Source organism: Apodemus sylvaticus, chromosome X (assembly GCF_947179515.1).
Source record: "Apodemus sylvaticus chromosome X, mApoSyl1.1, whole genome shotgun sequence".
Classification (NCBI taxonomy): domain Eukaryota; kingdom Metazoa; phylum Chordata; class Mammalia; order Rodentia; family Muridae; genus Apodemus; species Apodemus sylvaticus.
In genome coordinates, this window is record NC_067495.1 from 103179968 (window position 1) to 103196177 (window position 16210).

The window sequence follows — 16210 nt, forward strand, 5'->3', positions numbered from 1 at the left end:
TCCTGAACATCTATGCCCCAAATGCAAGGGCACCCTCTTTCGTAAAAGAAACTTTATTAAAACTAAAAGCACACATTGCACCTAACACAATAATTGTGGGTGACTTCAACACTGCACTTTCCTCAATGGACCGATCAGGAAAACAGAAACTAAACAGGGACACAATGAAACTAATTGAAGCTTTGGACCAATTAGATTTAACAGATATATATAGAACATTCTATCCTAAAACAAAAGAATATACCTTTTTCTCAGCACCTCATGGTACCTTCTCCAAAATCGACCATATAATTGGTCACAAGACAGACCTCAACAAATATAAGAAGATAGAACTAATCCCATGCCTCCTATCTGATCACTATGGAGTAAAAGTGGTCTTCAATAGCAACAGAAACAACAGAAAACCCACATACATGTGGAAACTGAACAATACTCTACTCAATGATACCTTGGTCAAGGAAGAAATAAAGAAAGAAATTAAAGACTTTTTAGAACACAATGAAAATGAAAACACAACATACCCAAATCTATGGGACACAATGAAAGCAGTGCTAAGAGGAAAACTCATAGCCCTGAGTGCCTCCAAAAAGAAAATGGAGAGAGCATACATTAGCAGCTTAATGACACACCTGAAAGCCCTAGAACAAAAAGAAGCTATTTCGCCCAGGAGGAGTAGAAGGCAGGAAATCATCAAACTCAGGGCCGAAATCAATCAAGTAGAAACAAAGAGAACCATACAAAAAAATCAACAAAACCAGGAGCTGGTTCTTTGAGAAAATCAACAAGATAGATAAACCCTTAGCCAGACTGACCAAAGGGCACAGAGAAAGTATCCAAATTAACAAACTTAGAAATGAAAAGGGAGATATAACAACGGAAACTGAGGAAATCCAAAAAATCATCAGATCCTACTACAAGAGCCTGTACTCAACACAACTGGAGAATCTGGAGGAAATGGACAATTTCCTTGACAGATACCAAATACCAAAATTAAATCAGGACCAACTAGACCATCTAAACAGTCCCATAATGCCTAAAGAAATAGAAGGAGTCATAGAAAGTCTTCCAACCAAAAAAAGCACAGGACCAGATGGCTTGAGTGCAGAATTCTACCAGACCTTCAAAGAAGAGTTAACACCAATACTCTTCAAACTATTCCACAAAATAGAAACAGAAGGAACACTACCCAATTCCTTCTACGAAGCCACAATTACGCTGATACCAAAGCCACACAAATGTGTTCACTTGTATAAGAAACTATTAGATCTTTCTCCAACCTGGATTGCCACTTTAAAATTCACACTGATATAACATTTTCAATTAATCACGATTCTCCCAAATACTATTGTTTTACTTGCTTTGGGGTCGTGCCATAAATTACAAAGTTAATTTCTCTGGTGACATAGGACAACCAGATTTTTATCTGCTCTCATGAATTATTTAGACATTCAAACACTTGCCAGTTTGAATTGGCGCACTGTGTTGTGTCTTAAGTTAAAGGTTTTCCAGGGGAAGAGAAGGGGGCTTACGGGACTTTCGGGGAGTGGGGGGCTAGAAAAGGGGAAATCATTTGAAATGTAAATAAATTATATCGAATAAAAAAAATTAAAAAAAAAAGTTAAAGGTTTTCCTAGTACACCCTGAATACTTGTGTTTTTTTAATAGTGAGTTCGTGAGTATTTTATTCCTATGTTGGTTACCTATTTGTATTTCTAAGGTATTTGGATACAAAGTTTTTATTTTATTGTTTTATTTATGTTACCTATTATTATAATTTGGTGTCTTATCTAAGAAATATGTACCTGTCAGGCACTGTCAAGATATTCTGACCTATAGTGTCCTTAATCTCAAATACTTCGTATTTATATCATTTATTTAAAAGAGAAGTTCAACAATAGATTATTTGGCCATTTCTCTCACATCAAATACTGTGAATAGATGAGTCCTTTTCTGTGCTGACAGTCCTGATTCACTCATTTGTTTCACTATCCTTTAACTAGTATCACATTATTTATATATATATGATCCCATAATGTGAAAAATAGTTTTCTTGTTAAAAATTTTAAACTATACTATGTACTTTAACTTTCTTCAAATTTTTCTTCAAGTTTTTGCCTTTCTTTGTTCAAATGGATGTGTCCCCTACTGTGAGTGAATTAACTATCATTTAAGAGCCTCATTTTCGCTGTTTACAGTTGAGGGCATTTCCCCATTTCTCTACTACTTTAACCTTCTTGAACTTGATATCTTTAAATATACAAAAGAATAGGTTTAACATAACTAGCTTGGCTGATTTTATTTCACTGTTCAGTTTGCAAAGAATAGAATTCTCATGATAAATATTTTGGAGAATTGTCTAAATTAAATTTAAATTCCCAAATTATGTTGAATTGATTTTCATTAAATCAATATATATCTCAGCTTAATTTTAGCCAGAATGGGTTTTTGTAAATTCCGAAAATAGTCTGAGACAACTTCTTAAGAAAAGGAGAAATCATTTGGAATGTAAACAAAGAATATAGAAAATAAAATATTTAAAAAAAAAGAATTTTCAGAGATAAGAAAAAAAAGAAGAAAAAAAGAAAAAAAGAAAATTCTTTTATTAATAGCTATATATCCATAAGGATACATGCTCTACTATGTTCATAGCAGCCCTGTTTATAATTGCCAGATGCTGGAAAGAACCCAGGTGTCCCTCAACAGAAGAGTGGATGCAAAAAATGTGGTATATCTACATAATGGAGTACTATTCAGCCATTAGAAACAATGAATTCATGAAATTCTTAGGCAAATGGATGGAGCTAGAGAACATCATACTAAGTGAGGTAACCCAGACTCAAAAGGTGAATCATGGTATGCACTCACTAATAAGTGGATATTAACCTAGAAAACTGGAATACCCAAAACATAATCCACACATCAAATGAGGTACAAGAAGAAAGAAGGAGTGGCTCCTTGTTCTGGAAAGACTCAGTGAAGCAGTATTTGTCAAAACCAGAACAGGGAAGTGGGAAGGGGTGGGTGGGAGGACGGGGAGAGAAGGGGGCTTATGGGATTTTCGGGGAGTGGGGGGCTAGAAAAGGGGAAATCATTTGAAATGTAAATAAAAAATATATCGAATAAAAAAAACAATGAATTCATGAAATTTTTAGGCAAATGGTTTGATCTGGAAAATATCATCCTAAGTGAGGTAACCCAATCACAAAAGAATACACATGGAATGCAATCTCTGATAAGTGGATATTAATTAGCCCAGAAGCCCTGAATACCCAAGGCACAATTAGCATAACAAATGACTCCCATGAAGAAGTAAGGAGAGGGCCCTGATTCTGGAAAGGGTTGATCTAGCATTGTAGGGGAGTACCAGGACAGAGAATAGGGAGGGAGAAAGATAGGAGAATGGATGGAGAGAAGTGGACTTATGGGATATATGGGGAGGGGGGAACTGGGAAAGAAGAAATCATTTGGAATGCAAACAAAGAATATAGAAAATAAAAAATAGAAAAAAATAGCTTTAACTAAATAATTTTGAGAGGCTGTAAATCACTCAAAGTTGTAGTGTTTTACCACACTTTATCTTTCTCAACTATATGCTCATAACTAAAAAATACAGATAAAATATTCTGAACGATAATCTACTGATAGTCTTTTCAAGAAAGATACCCACTGTTTTGAGACATGTTTTTAATAAAGAAATGAAATGGAATCTATTTGAAACATGAACTTTTTACCATGCATTTGATTTGCTTGATATTTTGAGGGAAATTTAGAATTTCTATATTTTTAATAGTAAAATCCCAGTAGAGTTCGCATGTTTTGCTTGATTGTTTTCGGTTTTGTTTTTGTTTTCTTACAAGGACTCTATGTAGTCCCAGTTGGTGTTAAATTCACAGTTCTCCTGTTTTCATCCCCAATGATGAGATTTGAAGGTGTAAGTCGTTGGGTCCTGCTTCAAGTATAGTTTTTAGCGTTCTAGAAGAATTAGTATTTGGGCACATTTTCTATGCAAATCCTTCATTTGTTCAGCATTTATACTCATATCCCATACAGTGCAATAATTGAATCACTAGAAACACAAAGGCATAAACTATATTCTTGAAAAATCTCATAAGTTGCTCTGTATTATTAAAAAAAAAAATCTAGATCAGTGGTTCTCAACCTTCCTAATGCTGTTGCTGCCACACTTTAATACAGTTCCTCATGTTGTGGTGACCCCCAACCACAAAATTATTTTGTTGCTACCTCATAACTGTAATTTTGCTACTGTTATGAATGGTAATGTAAATATATGTTATGCAGAATATCTTATATGCAATCCGTAAAGGAGTCGTGACCTACAGGTTGAGAACTTCTGATGTAGATAGTATTGCTATGATGGTAGTTTTTCAATAGTAACTTTTATGGTTGAGTGTGCAAATAAAGTTTTGAATCAATATATTATTGTCAAAATGTATCTAAAAGACTACAATAAAAATTTACCTAGTATAGTTGTGGTTTATCCTCAGTGGTAAATTACTTGTATAGAATATGCAGAACTAATGTCTCCAAAATCTTCAATTATTAGACATTGTTGGATCAAATATCAGATTTTGAAACTCAATGACTTAATTATAAAAAATAAATTGGTGTGTCATTTTTCATAACAGTATGGACACCAGCAATAAATTTTAAAAGTTAATATACATGATGAAACAGAAATATGGTTAAGCCTGAATATCACAATTTAATTATACTAAAAAAGAATAAAAAAGATGACTTTGGGAGCAATATGTTTCCCTCATATATTACTTTTTTTCAGGATCTTATTTGAGGTCTTTTGAAGGTACAGGATGTGACAATTTGCCTGAGTCTTTTGAAAGGATATTTTAATCAGGAGAAATAATGAAGAATGTATCATGACAAATGAAATGATTCATTTGGAAATATTAAAATTAAAATCTTTTGATAGTAACAAAATGTGCTTCATTTCTCAAAATCAAAAATGTGCATAACGTATTTATAAGAAAACCATCAACTATTATTTAAAAAAAACGACATTTTAAAAGCCTGGGATTTGTCAATTAACCCCATTCATGAATATAATTCATAGAAGGAACAACAATTTGAACCACCTAGTACCCCCCAGAGCTCCCAGGGACTAAACCATCAACCAAAGAGTACACATGGGGGGACTCAGGGCTCCAGCTGCATATGTAGCAGAGGATGGCCTTGTTGGACATCAAAGGGAGGAAAGGCCCTTGGTCCTGAGAATACTCGATGCCCCAGTGTAGGGGAATGGCAGGTCAGAGAAGCAGGATTGGGTGGATTGGTGAGCAGGGAAAGGGAGGAAGGGATAGGGTATTTTCGGGGGGGGGGGGTGAACCAGGAAAGGGGACAACATTTGAAATGTAAATAAAGAATATATCTCATAAAAAATAAATGTAAATCATTTCAATGAGAGTTTAATAATTCAGAAGCACTTCATATAACTGATTTAAAACCTTAGTATTTACCAAATACACATTAATGTAAGTTAAAATGTCACTTATAATATGAGATTGTGAACCTGTGCAGGAATAACAAGTGGAGCAGGATAAGTGCTCTGAAGCATACATATGTCCCTACCGAAACTTAGGATTTCACAATAGTGTTTTCAGTGATCTGTAAGGAAAGAATGAATTCTTTCAAAATTGATATGAGTAAATGAGCTCATAAAATGAACACCTAATGTACAACTTTTTAAAATGGGAGTTAGAATTATAAATACTATAAATTTGAAAAGTTTGAAATATAAGAATATATATTTTAAATATTATAAGTTTATAGAATTTCAGCTATTCTATTAATTAAAGCAAATACAAATTTGAGACAGAAAATTGTAATGCTGTACTGTCCATCATTAGGTGGTTTTTACTTCCCACCCTCATCTAATTGGTACATACAGTACTTACTCTTGACATTATGTTGATGGCTACAAAAATAATTCTTGGTGACATCTCTGGGAATTTGTATCAAACATTCTAAAAAGCAGTAATATAATCTCTACACAGCTTTTTCCCTGGTAAAATACTGCTGAGTGTTTACTTCCCAATAGTTATGAGGGTAGAATTCCTCTAATATCAAAACCAGGCAGAAAACAAATAAACAAATAAACAAAAAATACAACAAAAGAAACCCTAAGTTATAGGCCAAAATTTCTGAAGAACAAATAGGTAAGAATTTTTCCAAATAATAATAATAGATCATATATTACAATATATAAAAATAAACTCTAGCAATGTCTTTCATGGCCATCATGATCTTCACAATATCAGCTACTTTGACATCGGAAAAGTATTCAGTATAATTTGCTATTTCCATGGTCCAAACAATTACATCTATGCACCTGAAATACTGTTAAAATTATTTGATAAAATTCAGTTTCCATTTCGAAAAAAATATACTTTTAGAAAATTATGAACTCAAGAAAATCTGTTAGCCGGCCTCTAGACTCAGCATATGGTAGGTTGAGGCAGATGGATTGCCTCAAGTTCAAGGACATCCTACAGTACTTGGTTTCAGGCCACTCAGAAAAGCAATGGCAAGCCCTGTTTCAGGAAAAAAACAAACAAACAAACAAAAAAAAAAAAACTGTCCTCCACATTGAAATTCCAAAGTTCCTTTTTACGATATAGTCTTTTATCAGAAGTCTTATATCATGTATAAAAAGTTTAATCCATTATGGTTGATGGTGAAATATTGAATTCTTTCCTCCAAAATTAGGATACAACAGAGTTATTAGCCAAAAATGTTATTATTATACTGCAAATATTTAGCCATTGTTATAAGTTAAGACAAATATTAAAAGCATAGAGATTGAAAAGGAAAAAATTGTCTATTCATACAAGATTTGACTTTATATTTAGAAAATCATCTTACATAAAACCTTTGGAACAGAAAGTTAATTTTACAATATAAGTATTAGGGCCACTATACAAAACAAAGTGAAGTTTTACCAATTAGAATTAGACAAAACAAATATTTAAAATAGCACCAAATATCATAAGTGCAGTATTTATATGTTAAATAACTACAAAATATCAATGACATAATCCAAATATAAATAAAGTGATATATTATGCTAATGTACTGGCAGGCCCAATTTCCTTATTCCAAATTATGTTTAGACTAATTGTAACCTTAAGGAAAACACAGCAGAAGTTTTTAATTATTCAAACATTTATGTGGAAAAGCGAACACCTTAGAATAGCCAAAACAAATTAAGAAAGTCCTAAGTTAGAGAGTTCAAAGTATTTGATTTGAAGACTTAATACAGTCTTAAAGTGACTAATATGTCTTGTAATATATGACATGGTGACACATGGGTCTAGAAATAGAATTGTCTTTGATTTTTTTGTGTGTGCAGAGCTGGAGATAAAATTCCAAGCACTCTTGTATGCTAAGTATATACTGAGTTAAAGTCTATCTTCACAATAATATTTTTCACAAATTGAAATTTCAATAGAAAAAGAAACTTCTAACAAATACTACAAATCTATTATTGTATAGGTGACATGAGACAAACGAAACAAATGAACTTCCAAATTTTACAAATTTTAACTCAGAAGAGATTGTAGACCCACACATAAAACTCCAAAACCTAAAACTTCTAGAAAGCAAGCACTGTCACTTCTTCTGGTAAAAAGTCAAACTGAATCTTTTAGATTTAGCGGACCACATTTTTGTGTTACAACTCCATAATTAGGAAGCAAAGAGAGATGGACAATTAGTCAGGGACCATAGCCCATTGAATGGTGTCAACCACTTTTAAGGTGGATCATCTCACCTTAATCTAATTGAAATAATTTGCTACAGGCCTGTTGATAATCAATATTAAGAACCTGTGATTTGAAAATAAAACAAATTCTCAGCTCATAGATAGTATAAACACTGATGTACAGTCAAATTTAGTTTTTGTTTGAGTGAAAGCATAGAAAAAAATCTTTATGCTCATAACCTAGACAGGGAATAGTTGGCTAGGACACAAAAAGTCATAAAATGGAAAACTGCTAATCTTGACTTCACTAAAATAGAATATTTTTATATCATGTATTTAACAATGTATTTGTAAGCATAATATATACTAATCCTTAAAACTCAACAGTCACAAACCTTTTACCAAATTTCAAAGCAGAGTTAAATAAATGTTGGCAACAATGTAAATATATTTATATTTTTGCCCCACAAAACATTCAAAGAGCAAGCAAATGTGTGTAAGAATCTTCAATACAGTCATCTGCAAAATACAGGTTTAAGCAACAATGAGATAGATACATAACTCTAAGAATTAACTTTCTTCTCAAGACGAAGAAAAATTGCCACCAAGTAGGTATAATAATAGCGTCTTGCACACAGCTAGTTAGAATCCCAAACAGAGCAGCCACTTCCATCTCCAGCACAGGACCAAAGAGCTTCGTACCACTTTGAAAATAGGCCAGTGTATTAGAAAGTAAAACACAGTCTTACTCTTTGAAACAGAAAACTCATTTCTAGGTATTTATTAAAGAAAACTCTGAAGCTTTGCATCAAAAATCTGTAAGTCTATGATCATAGGAGCTTTATTCATAATCAGCAAGAATTGGAAACAGCCCAGATGTCCATCAAACCACAAGGACTAACACAATGTCCTGAGTGTATTTATACAATGAAATATTCACTATGTGGTGTTAGGAATCAAGTTCAGGACCTCATGCATACTAAACATACATCCTGACTGCTGACATAAATCATAGCCCAACATGTATCTTTCAAAAATTTACACAGTCAATTTCAGTAGGAAGATAAATCTTTTCAACAAACAGTGCTAAAACAATTGGATAACTGTATACACAACACATAAATGAATCTCAAATGTATAATATTAAGTCAGAAAAAAAGAGATACTCACAAAGCTATATGCTGCATGATTGCATTTCTGTCATTCTGGAAATGGAAAACCTGTAAGTAATAAAGTTACATAGCAGTTGCAAGAAAATTGGCATTTGGAGAAGAATCAACAACTGATCACCGGTCCCTTTGAGGATTGGTGAAATGGTTCTAAATCTGGATTTTAGTAGCAGTTTTACAACTGTACACATTTCTCATAGCAGCCTTATTTATAATAGCCAGAAGCTGGAAAGAACCCACATGTCCCTCAGTGGAGGAATGGATACAGATAATGTGGTATATATGCACAATGGAGTACTACTCAGCAATTAAAAACAATGAATTTATGAAATTTTTAGGCAAATGGTTGGATCTAGAAAATATCATCCTAAGTGAGGTAACCTAATCACAAAAGAATACACATGGAATGCAGTCACTGATAAGTGGATATTAGCCCAGAAGCTCTGAATACCCAAGACACAACTCATATATCAAATCATTCCCAAGAAAAAGGAAGGAGAGGGCTCTGGTCCTGGAAAGGCTTGATGCAGCATTGTAGGGGACTACCAGGACAGAGGGAGTTGAATGGGGAATGGGCAGAGGGAAGAGGACTTATGGGACTTATGTGGAGGGGGAAACTGGAAAGCGGAAATCATTTGGATTGTAAACAAAGAATATAGGAAAAATACATTTTTATTAGTTTTTATAGACATTTATACATACTACGTAGTTTTCTGACTCTTACCTATAACACCCTCAAGATTTATCCTTACCTCTCTGTGCCTCCCAATTTTATGTCATCTTAAGAAGTAACTCACTAGGTCCAATGTATATGTCTCATATACTCATGTCTATTATTAGAATAGGAACAACATACCACAGGCCATACCCTTAAAGAAAACTGACTTTCCCTTCTCTAGAAGCCATCAACTCTCAATTGCTCCTCTCCTAGGAATGGAGGCACATGAGTCCCTCACTATCCCACCTGCCCCTGAGCAGAACAATTGATTGATTTGATTCTGTGCAGGCAACTACAGCTACTGTTGAGTCACCTAAGTACAGGCACAGGGGAAAAGTTCCTGAATAGAACACCAATAGCTTATGCTCTAAGATCAAGAATTGGCAAATGGGACCTCATAAAACTACAAAGTTTCTGTAAGGCAAAGGACACCGTCAAAAGGACAAAACATCAACCAACAGACTGGGAAAGAATCTTCACCAACCCTAAATCCGACAGAGGGCTAATATCTAATATATACAAAGAACTCAAGAAAGTAGAACCCAGAGAACCAAATAACCCCATTAAAAAGTGGGGTACGGAGCTAAACAAAGAATTTTCACATGAAGAACTTCGGAGAGCTGAGAAACACCTTAAGAAATGTTCAACATCATTAATCATTAGGGAAATGCAAATCAAAACAACCCTGAGATTTCACCTCACACCAGTCAGAATGGCTAAGAACAAAAACTCAGGAGACAGCAGGTGTTGGCGAGGATGTGGAGAAAGAGGAACACTCCTCCACTGCTGGTGGGATTGCAAGATGGTGCAACCACTCTGGAAATCAGTCTGGCGGTTCCTCAGAAAACTGGGCATGTCACTTCCTGAGGACCCTGTTATACCACTACTGGGCATATATCCAGAGGATTCTTCAGCATGCAATAAGGACACATGCTCCACTATGTTCATAGCAGCCCTATTTGTAGTAGCCAGAAGCTGGAAAGAACCCAGGTGTCCTTCAACGGAGGAATGGATACAAAAAATGTGGTATATATACACAATGGAGTACTATTCAGCCATTAGAAACAATGAATTCATGAAATTCTTAGGCAAATGGATGGAGCTGGAGAACATCATTAAGTGAGGTAACCCAGTCTCAAAAGATCAATCATGGTATGCACTCATTGATAAGTGGATATTAGCCTAGAAACTTTGAATACCTGGGACATAATCCACAAATTAAATGATGTCCAAAAAGAATGGAGGAGTGGGCCCTGGTTCTGGAAAGACTCAGTGCAAGAGTATAGGGGAATTCCAGAACAGGGAAGTGGGAAGGGGTAAATGGAAGAATAGGGGGACAAAAGAGGACTTATGGGACTTGCGGGGAGTGGGGACCCAGAAAGGGGGAAATCATTTGCAAGGGGAAATCATTTGCAATGTAAATAAAAAAATAAATAAAAATAAAAATAAAAATAAAAGAAAAATGAAAGCCAAGGCCAGTGCATCGCTTCATGTTGGTGCAGATGATGCTACTCTGAACACAGCACCCTCAGCTGCAACATTGTCCCAAGTGCCTAAGACAACCAGACTGTAAAGCTAGCTGACCAGGGGAGTCTTAACCCTTTGACCTAGCTTTGGCTGTAATCATAATTTATAAGAGTCAAATAACAGTAAAAAAAATTAGAAACTTCCTCCTACTCCAAACATTAGGAAAGCAGGCATGAAGGAACTTTAGATGGTTTGACAATGTTATTTAATGGGAGTCTTGGTAATAAAACCATGTCTTGCCTCTGTCAAAAAAAAAAAACAAAAAACAAAAAAACCTACGGTTATTTTAAATATGTAAACTCTGCTTTTTTGAAAAGGTGACGTTGGACCAAATGGACAGCCTGGCCCAATAGGGCCTCCAGGGCTGCCAGGAATTGGTCTTCAGGGACCACCAGGACCACCAGGAACTCCAGGGCCAATAGGCCCACCTGGTAAGATTACAGTTATAAGACTTGCAGTGTATATCAATGTCTCCCACTAATGTGATTAAAGAGGTAATCCATGTATGTATATAATTTTATGAAATTGTAAATTATAGATCACAGCATGAGAACTAATTTATTACTTAATGTTTCCCCCTTCTGTTCACCTAAAATCCATCTATTCTAATAATAAAATGTGATAATTGTAGTTACCATTACCATATAATCATTGAACAATACAGAGTTTTAAAAACATAGACCTCGAACTGTTCATGCTTATTATTTCAGAGCAAAGAATGAAGTAGATCTCCTTCTTTTTTGCTCCAATACTGGGAAAAACTTTGTAACTGAGCACACTAAGCTGCTCTTTTTTTTTCAATTAGATCCTTGAAAGGGTTTTGTAAACATGTAGCTAGTGGTTTTGCCTCCACATATAAAGATATGGCCGTTGTATAATTGTGTAAGAGTGTGTACTAACTGTGGATTCTGAGTGAATTTACATTATCTATTTACTCAGGTACAGTAAGGGACATTTTCAGCCCTGCATTTTGTTATTTTGAATATTGTAATAAATAGTTCATAAAATGAAAACAAACATGGAACATTTGTTTTTTTAATTCATATAAACACGTAAGAAAATTGAACAAAACTCAGATGCACATATATTGCACACATGTATTTTCTGACTTTAAATGACACCGAGTATGTTGTTGGTTATTGCATTGAGTTTCAAAACGGGGAAGGGGGGCAGGAAAGGAGACAACATTTGAAATGTAAATAAAGAATATATCAAATAAAAAAGAGTTTCAAAATTGTGGTTAACAATACAAAACACCCATAAAGGTTATTTTTATTCATGCACTATTTTAAAACTCAATTTGAAGGCACATTGTACTTTTTTATGGCCCCTGGCATGCATTACTGATTGAAACATAAGAAAACTTAGAGTTATGTTTTGAACAAGGTTGCTATAAATAGTTGCTTCATCATTCATGAAAAAAAAAAGAACAGAAAAATAAAACAAAAACAAAAAACACTCCACCCAACCTGCATAAAGGTGGAATCTTGAAGAAAAAAGTAGTTTTAGTTTTGATCATTACAGACTTAAACTGGTATTTCACAAAGAACAATGTAATGATTTTATCACTTCTTTTGTATTTTGTTGTTTCATTTAGTTTAAAAAAGTTCATGACTCTGTAGAAACATTTTGAAGTCTTACATGACAGCTGCATGAAAATTTAAAATATCTGAATAAAATAGAAAATTATAATATTTATTTTAAACTATAGCTAATACCTTGCAAATTTTTAGTCAAAACTTCTACTATTCTATTTCTATACTGCTTTCTTCTACCTCCAGTAGCAGAAGGACTGCATAGTATCAGAACAGTGCTAGTTAACGGCTTTTAATTCACCTTTATATATTTGCTGGTAAATATTTTCTTTGCCATAGACTTTAATATCAATTATATTCAGCAGTTAACAAAAAATGGCATAAAAGTATTCAGTAGACTCTCAATTTATATGTTCATTTTAAAGATAAATGTTATTATCATCACCAAAGCAAAATATTGATTTAACACTTTTTAAACTATATTGATTCTTACATAAAAGGGCAATCAGCAAGAACACTACTAGTATCTTGCTAAACATGCATCATAATTCATGACAGAAACTGCCCATTAATATACTTTTTTCTGTTTCATCAAAATGTAATACCAAATAATAACATTAAGCATAAAACTTAATTTAAAATAAAACTCAAAACAAGATAATGCAACAGAAAACTTAATACAAAATAGTAAGAACTGATCGTATCATATTATTAAAACAACATGTTAGACATAGCCCAAATAAAACCAAAACAAATTGACTAATTTGATAATCATTCAGAGGGGTCAGCATGATATGCACTAATAATTGGAACAGTGAAAATCCACCTGTGGTCATTGGGCCAATGAATGGCAAAGCATAAGGTGTTAACAATCTATGATGAGCTAAACATTGAGATTATGCATTCAAATATTTTACAAATTTGATAATTTGATGCTATATTCCTATTTATTAGATAATATAACCAGAAAACTGTGCATTTTTTCATGGTTTGGTTAAAAAATATTTGTACTTAATAAAAAAGTTGGTCAAAAATTAACTGGAAATTTTTTTAAAATTGTGTTTTACCAAAACAATTTGAACAAAACCTCTCATCTGGAAATATTTAAAGCATTATAGCTTGATTTTCATTAGTCATTTTCACATGCACAATGGCTAAGGTTTTTGTAATGTACTCTCCTAGTTTATCATATACAGATCATGTCACTTCTTTGCTAGAAAAATAACCAGATCCATCATATGACGACTGCATCAACACTTATAATGTTAATATGTTGTTAACTAGGCTTACATGGAATTCCAGGAGAGAAGGGAGATCCAGGACCTCCTGGGTTTGATGTTCCAGGACTCCCTGGAGAGAGAGGCAGTCCAGGGCTCCCTGGAGCCCCAGGTCTTATAGGACCTCCAGGATCACCTGGTCTACCTGGAAAAGCAGGTGTCCCTGGATTTCCAGGTAATGTTTAATAATCTGTCTGACTGGATCAATGAAACTAATATTAATATGACTGACAAATCATTTTCACATTGAATTTTATGGACTTATACTATTCAGGAAGTGTTAAGTGTATGAGTGTTAAAAATTCCACTGGTGTTTGCACTATAATTTTTTATACTGTGTATATACCTGGTCCTGACCAGGTATATATTACTATATAATAAAGGATCCAAAATATGATGGTTGAAAGTAACTTTCCAAGCATTTTGCTTAAGATTCTGTGGGTCAGAGATCAAGAGGTGCCTCTACCAGATTATTTTCTATAATTCATTTGACTCCAATAAGAATGATTAGAGTTGAAGAATCTAACTCTATGATAACACTTTTCTGACACTTGGGTATTCTTTAGCTCATGTGACATCTAATCACTCATAATGCATCTTTTCATCTTTTTATCATCTTTCCATTGCAAGTTGCTTCCCAAAGAAAGAATTTCATGAGACAAAGAGGAGGTCTTAAAATGATACCTCACTGGTTAAAACCACTGGCTGCTCTTTCAGAGAACTGGGGTTGGATTCCCAGCACTCACAAGGCAGCTCCCAACTGTCTGTAATTCCGTTCCCAGTGGATCAAGTGCCCTCTTCTGGCCTCTGGGGGTACTACATGCACATGGTGTTCGGGACAGACATATTCAGCCAAAATAACCACACTCATAAAATAAAAATGAAAACGTGCTTTTAGAGAGAGAGGGAGGGACAGGGAGAAAGTGGAGAGAGGGAAGGAGGGATAAAGGAATGGAGGGAGGTACAGGGTTACAGAGAGATGGGGACAGAGAGGGGAGAGAGGGGAGAGAGGGAAAGAGAGAGAGAGAGAGAGAGAGAGAGAGAGAGAGAGAGAGAGAGAGAGAGAGAGAGAGAGGAGTTAGTTTCAGAGCACCCCTGTTGGTGAATTCTTATTATGTAGCCTAGGGAGTTGCACTCTCTCCTGTGGAGAATACCACAGTGAGTAAGTGGGTTTCCTTCAGGAGTGAATGCTAAGCTTAGAAAGGGTAAAATCTCACTGCACTTTCCTTTCATTCCTAAATAGTTTTCCAATTGATATCTTTAAAAGTCCAACTCATCTTTCCAAAGTCCAACACCGGGAAATATAGTAACTGATTTTTTTTCCAAAGGTGTCAAAGGTGAAATGGGTATGATGGGACCTCCAGGCCCACCTGGACCTTTGGGAATTCCTGGCAGGAGTGGTGCTCCTGGTCTTAAAGGTAAGAACTGGAGTTTACTGACAGATATTTGTAAAATCAAACATTGTGTTCTGTCAATACGGTTCTGGTTTTCTTATTTTAAAACAAAGAGTGCTTAGTGTTTTGTACTATTCAGCTATTCAACACAATGAATTCATGAAATTCTTAGGCAAATGGATGGAACTAGAAAGTGTTATCCTGAGTGAGGTAACCCAATCACAGAAGAACACACATGGTGTGCACTTACTAATAAGCAGATGTTAGCCCAAAAGCTCAAAATAAACCAGTTACAATTCACAGACCACAGGAAGCTCAAGAAGAAGGAGGACTTAAGTAAGGGTGCTTTAGTTCCTCTAAGAAAGGGAACAAAATACTCACAGGAGCAATAAGGGAGACAATGTGTGGAGCAGAGACTGAAGTAAAGGTCACCCAGACACTGCCCTACCTGGGGATTCATACTATAAAGTCACAAGCTGACACTACTATGGACAACAAGAAATGCATACCAAAAGGAGCATGCCATGGTTGTCTCCGGAGGGCTCCTGCCAGAGCCTTACACATACAGAGGCAGATGCTAACAACCAACTATTAGACTGGGCATGGAGTCCCCAATGGAGGAGCTGGAGGATGGTCCAAAGGAGCTGAAGGGTTTTACAGCCCCATGGGAAGAACAAAGATTTCGGACACACAGATACCCCACGACTCCCAGAGACTGATCCATCAACCAAGGGGCATACATGGTTCCAGCCAAAAATGTGGCAGAGGAAGGCCTTGTTGGGCATCAGTGAAGGCTCAATAGATTACCCAACAAAGGAAAATTGAGCGGGGGGAGGTGGGAGTGGGTCAGGTGGA

General features: G+C 35.0%; 1 protein-coding gene across 1 annotated transcript in view; it reads left to right on the forward strand.

Moving 5' to 3' along the window:
• The window catches only part of Col4a5 (collagen type IV alpha 5 chain), a 222209-nt gene that overhangs the window by 145597 nt on the left and 60402 nt on the right, over nucleotides 1–16210 (forward strand). The window contains exons 30-32 of the mRNA XM_052171348.1: nucleotides 11467–11580; nucleotides 13969–14136; nucleotides 15290–15379. Of these exons, the coding sequence (XP_052027308.1) occupies nucleotides 11467–11580; nucleotides 13969–14136; nucleotides 15290–15379 (372 nt within the window). The remainder of the gene's footprint in view (nucleotides 1–11466; nucleotides 11581–13968; nucleotides 14137–15289; nucleotides 15380–16210) is intronic.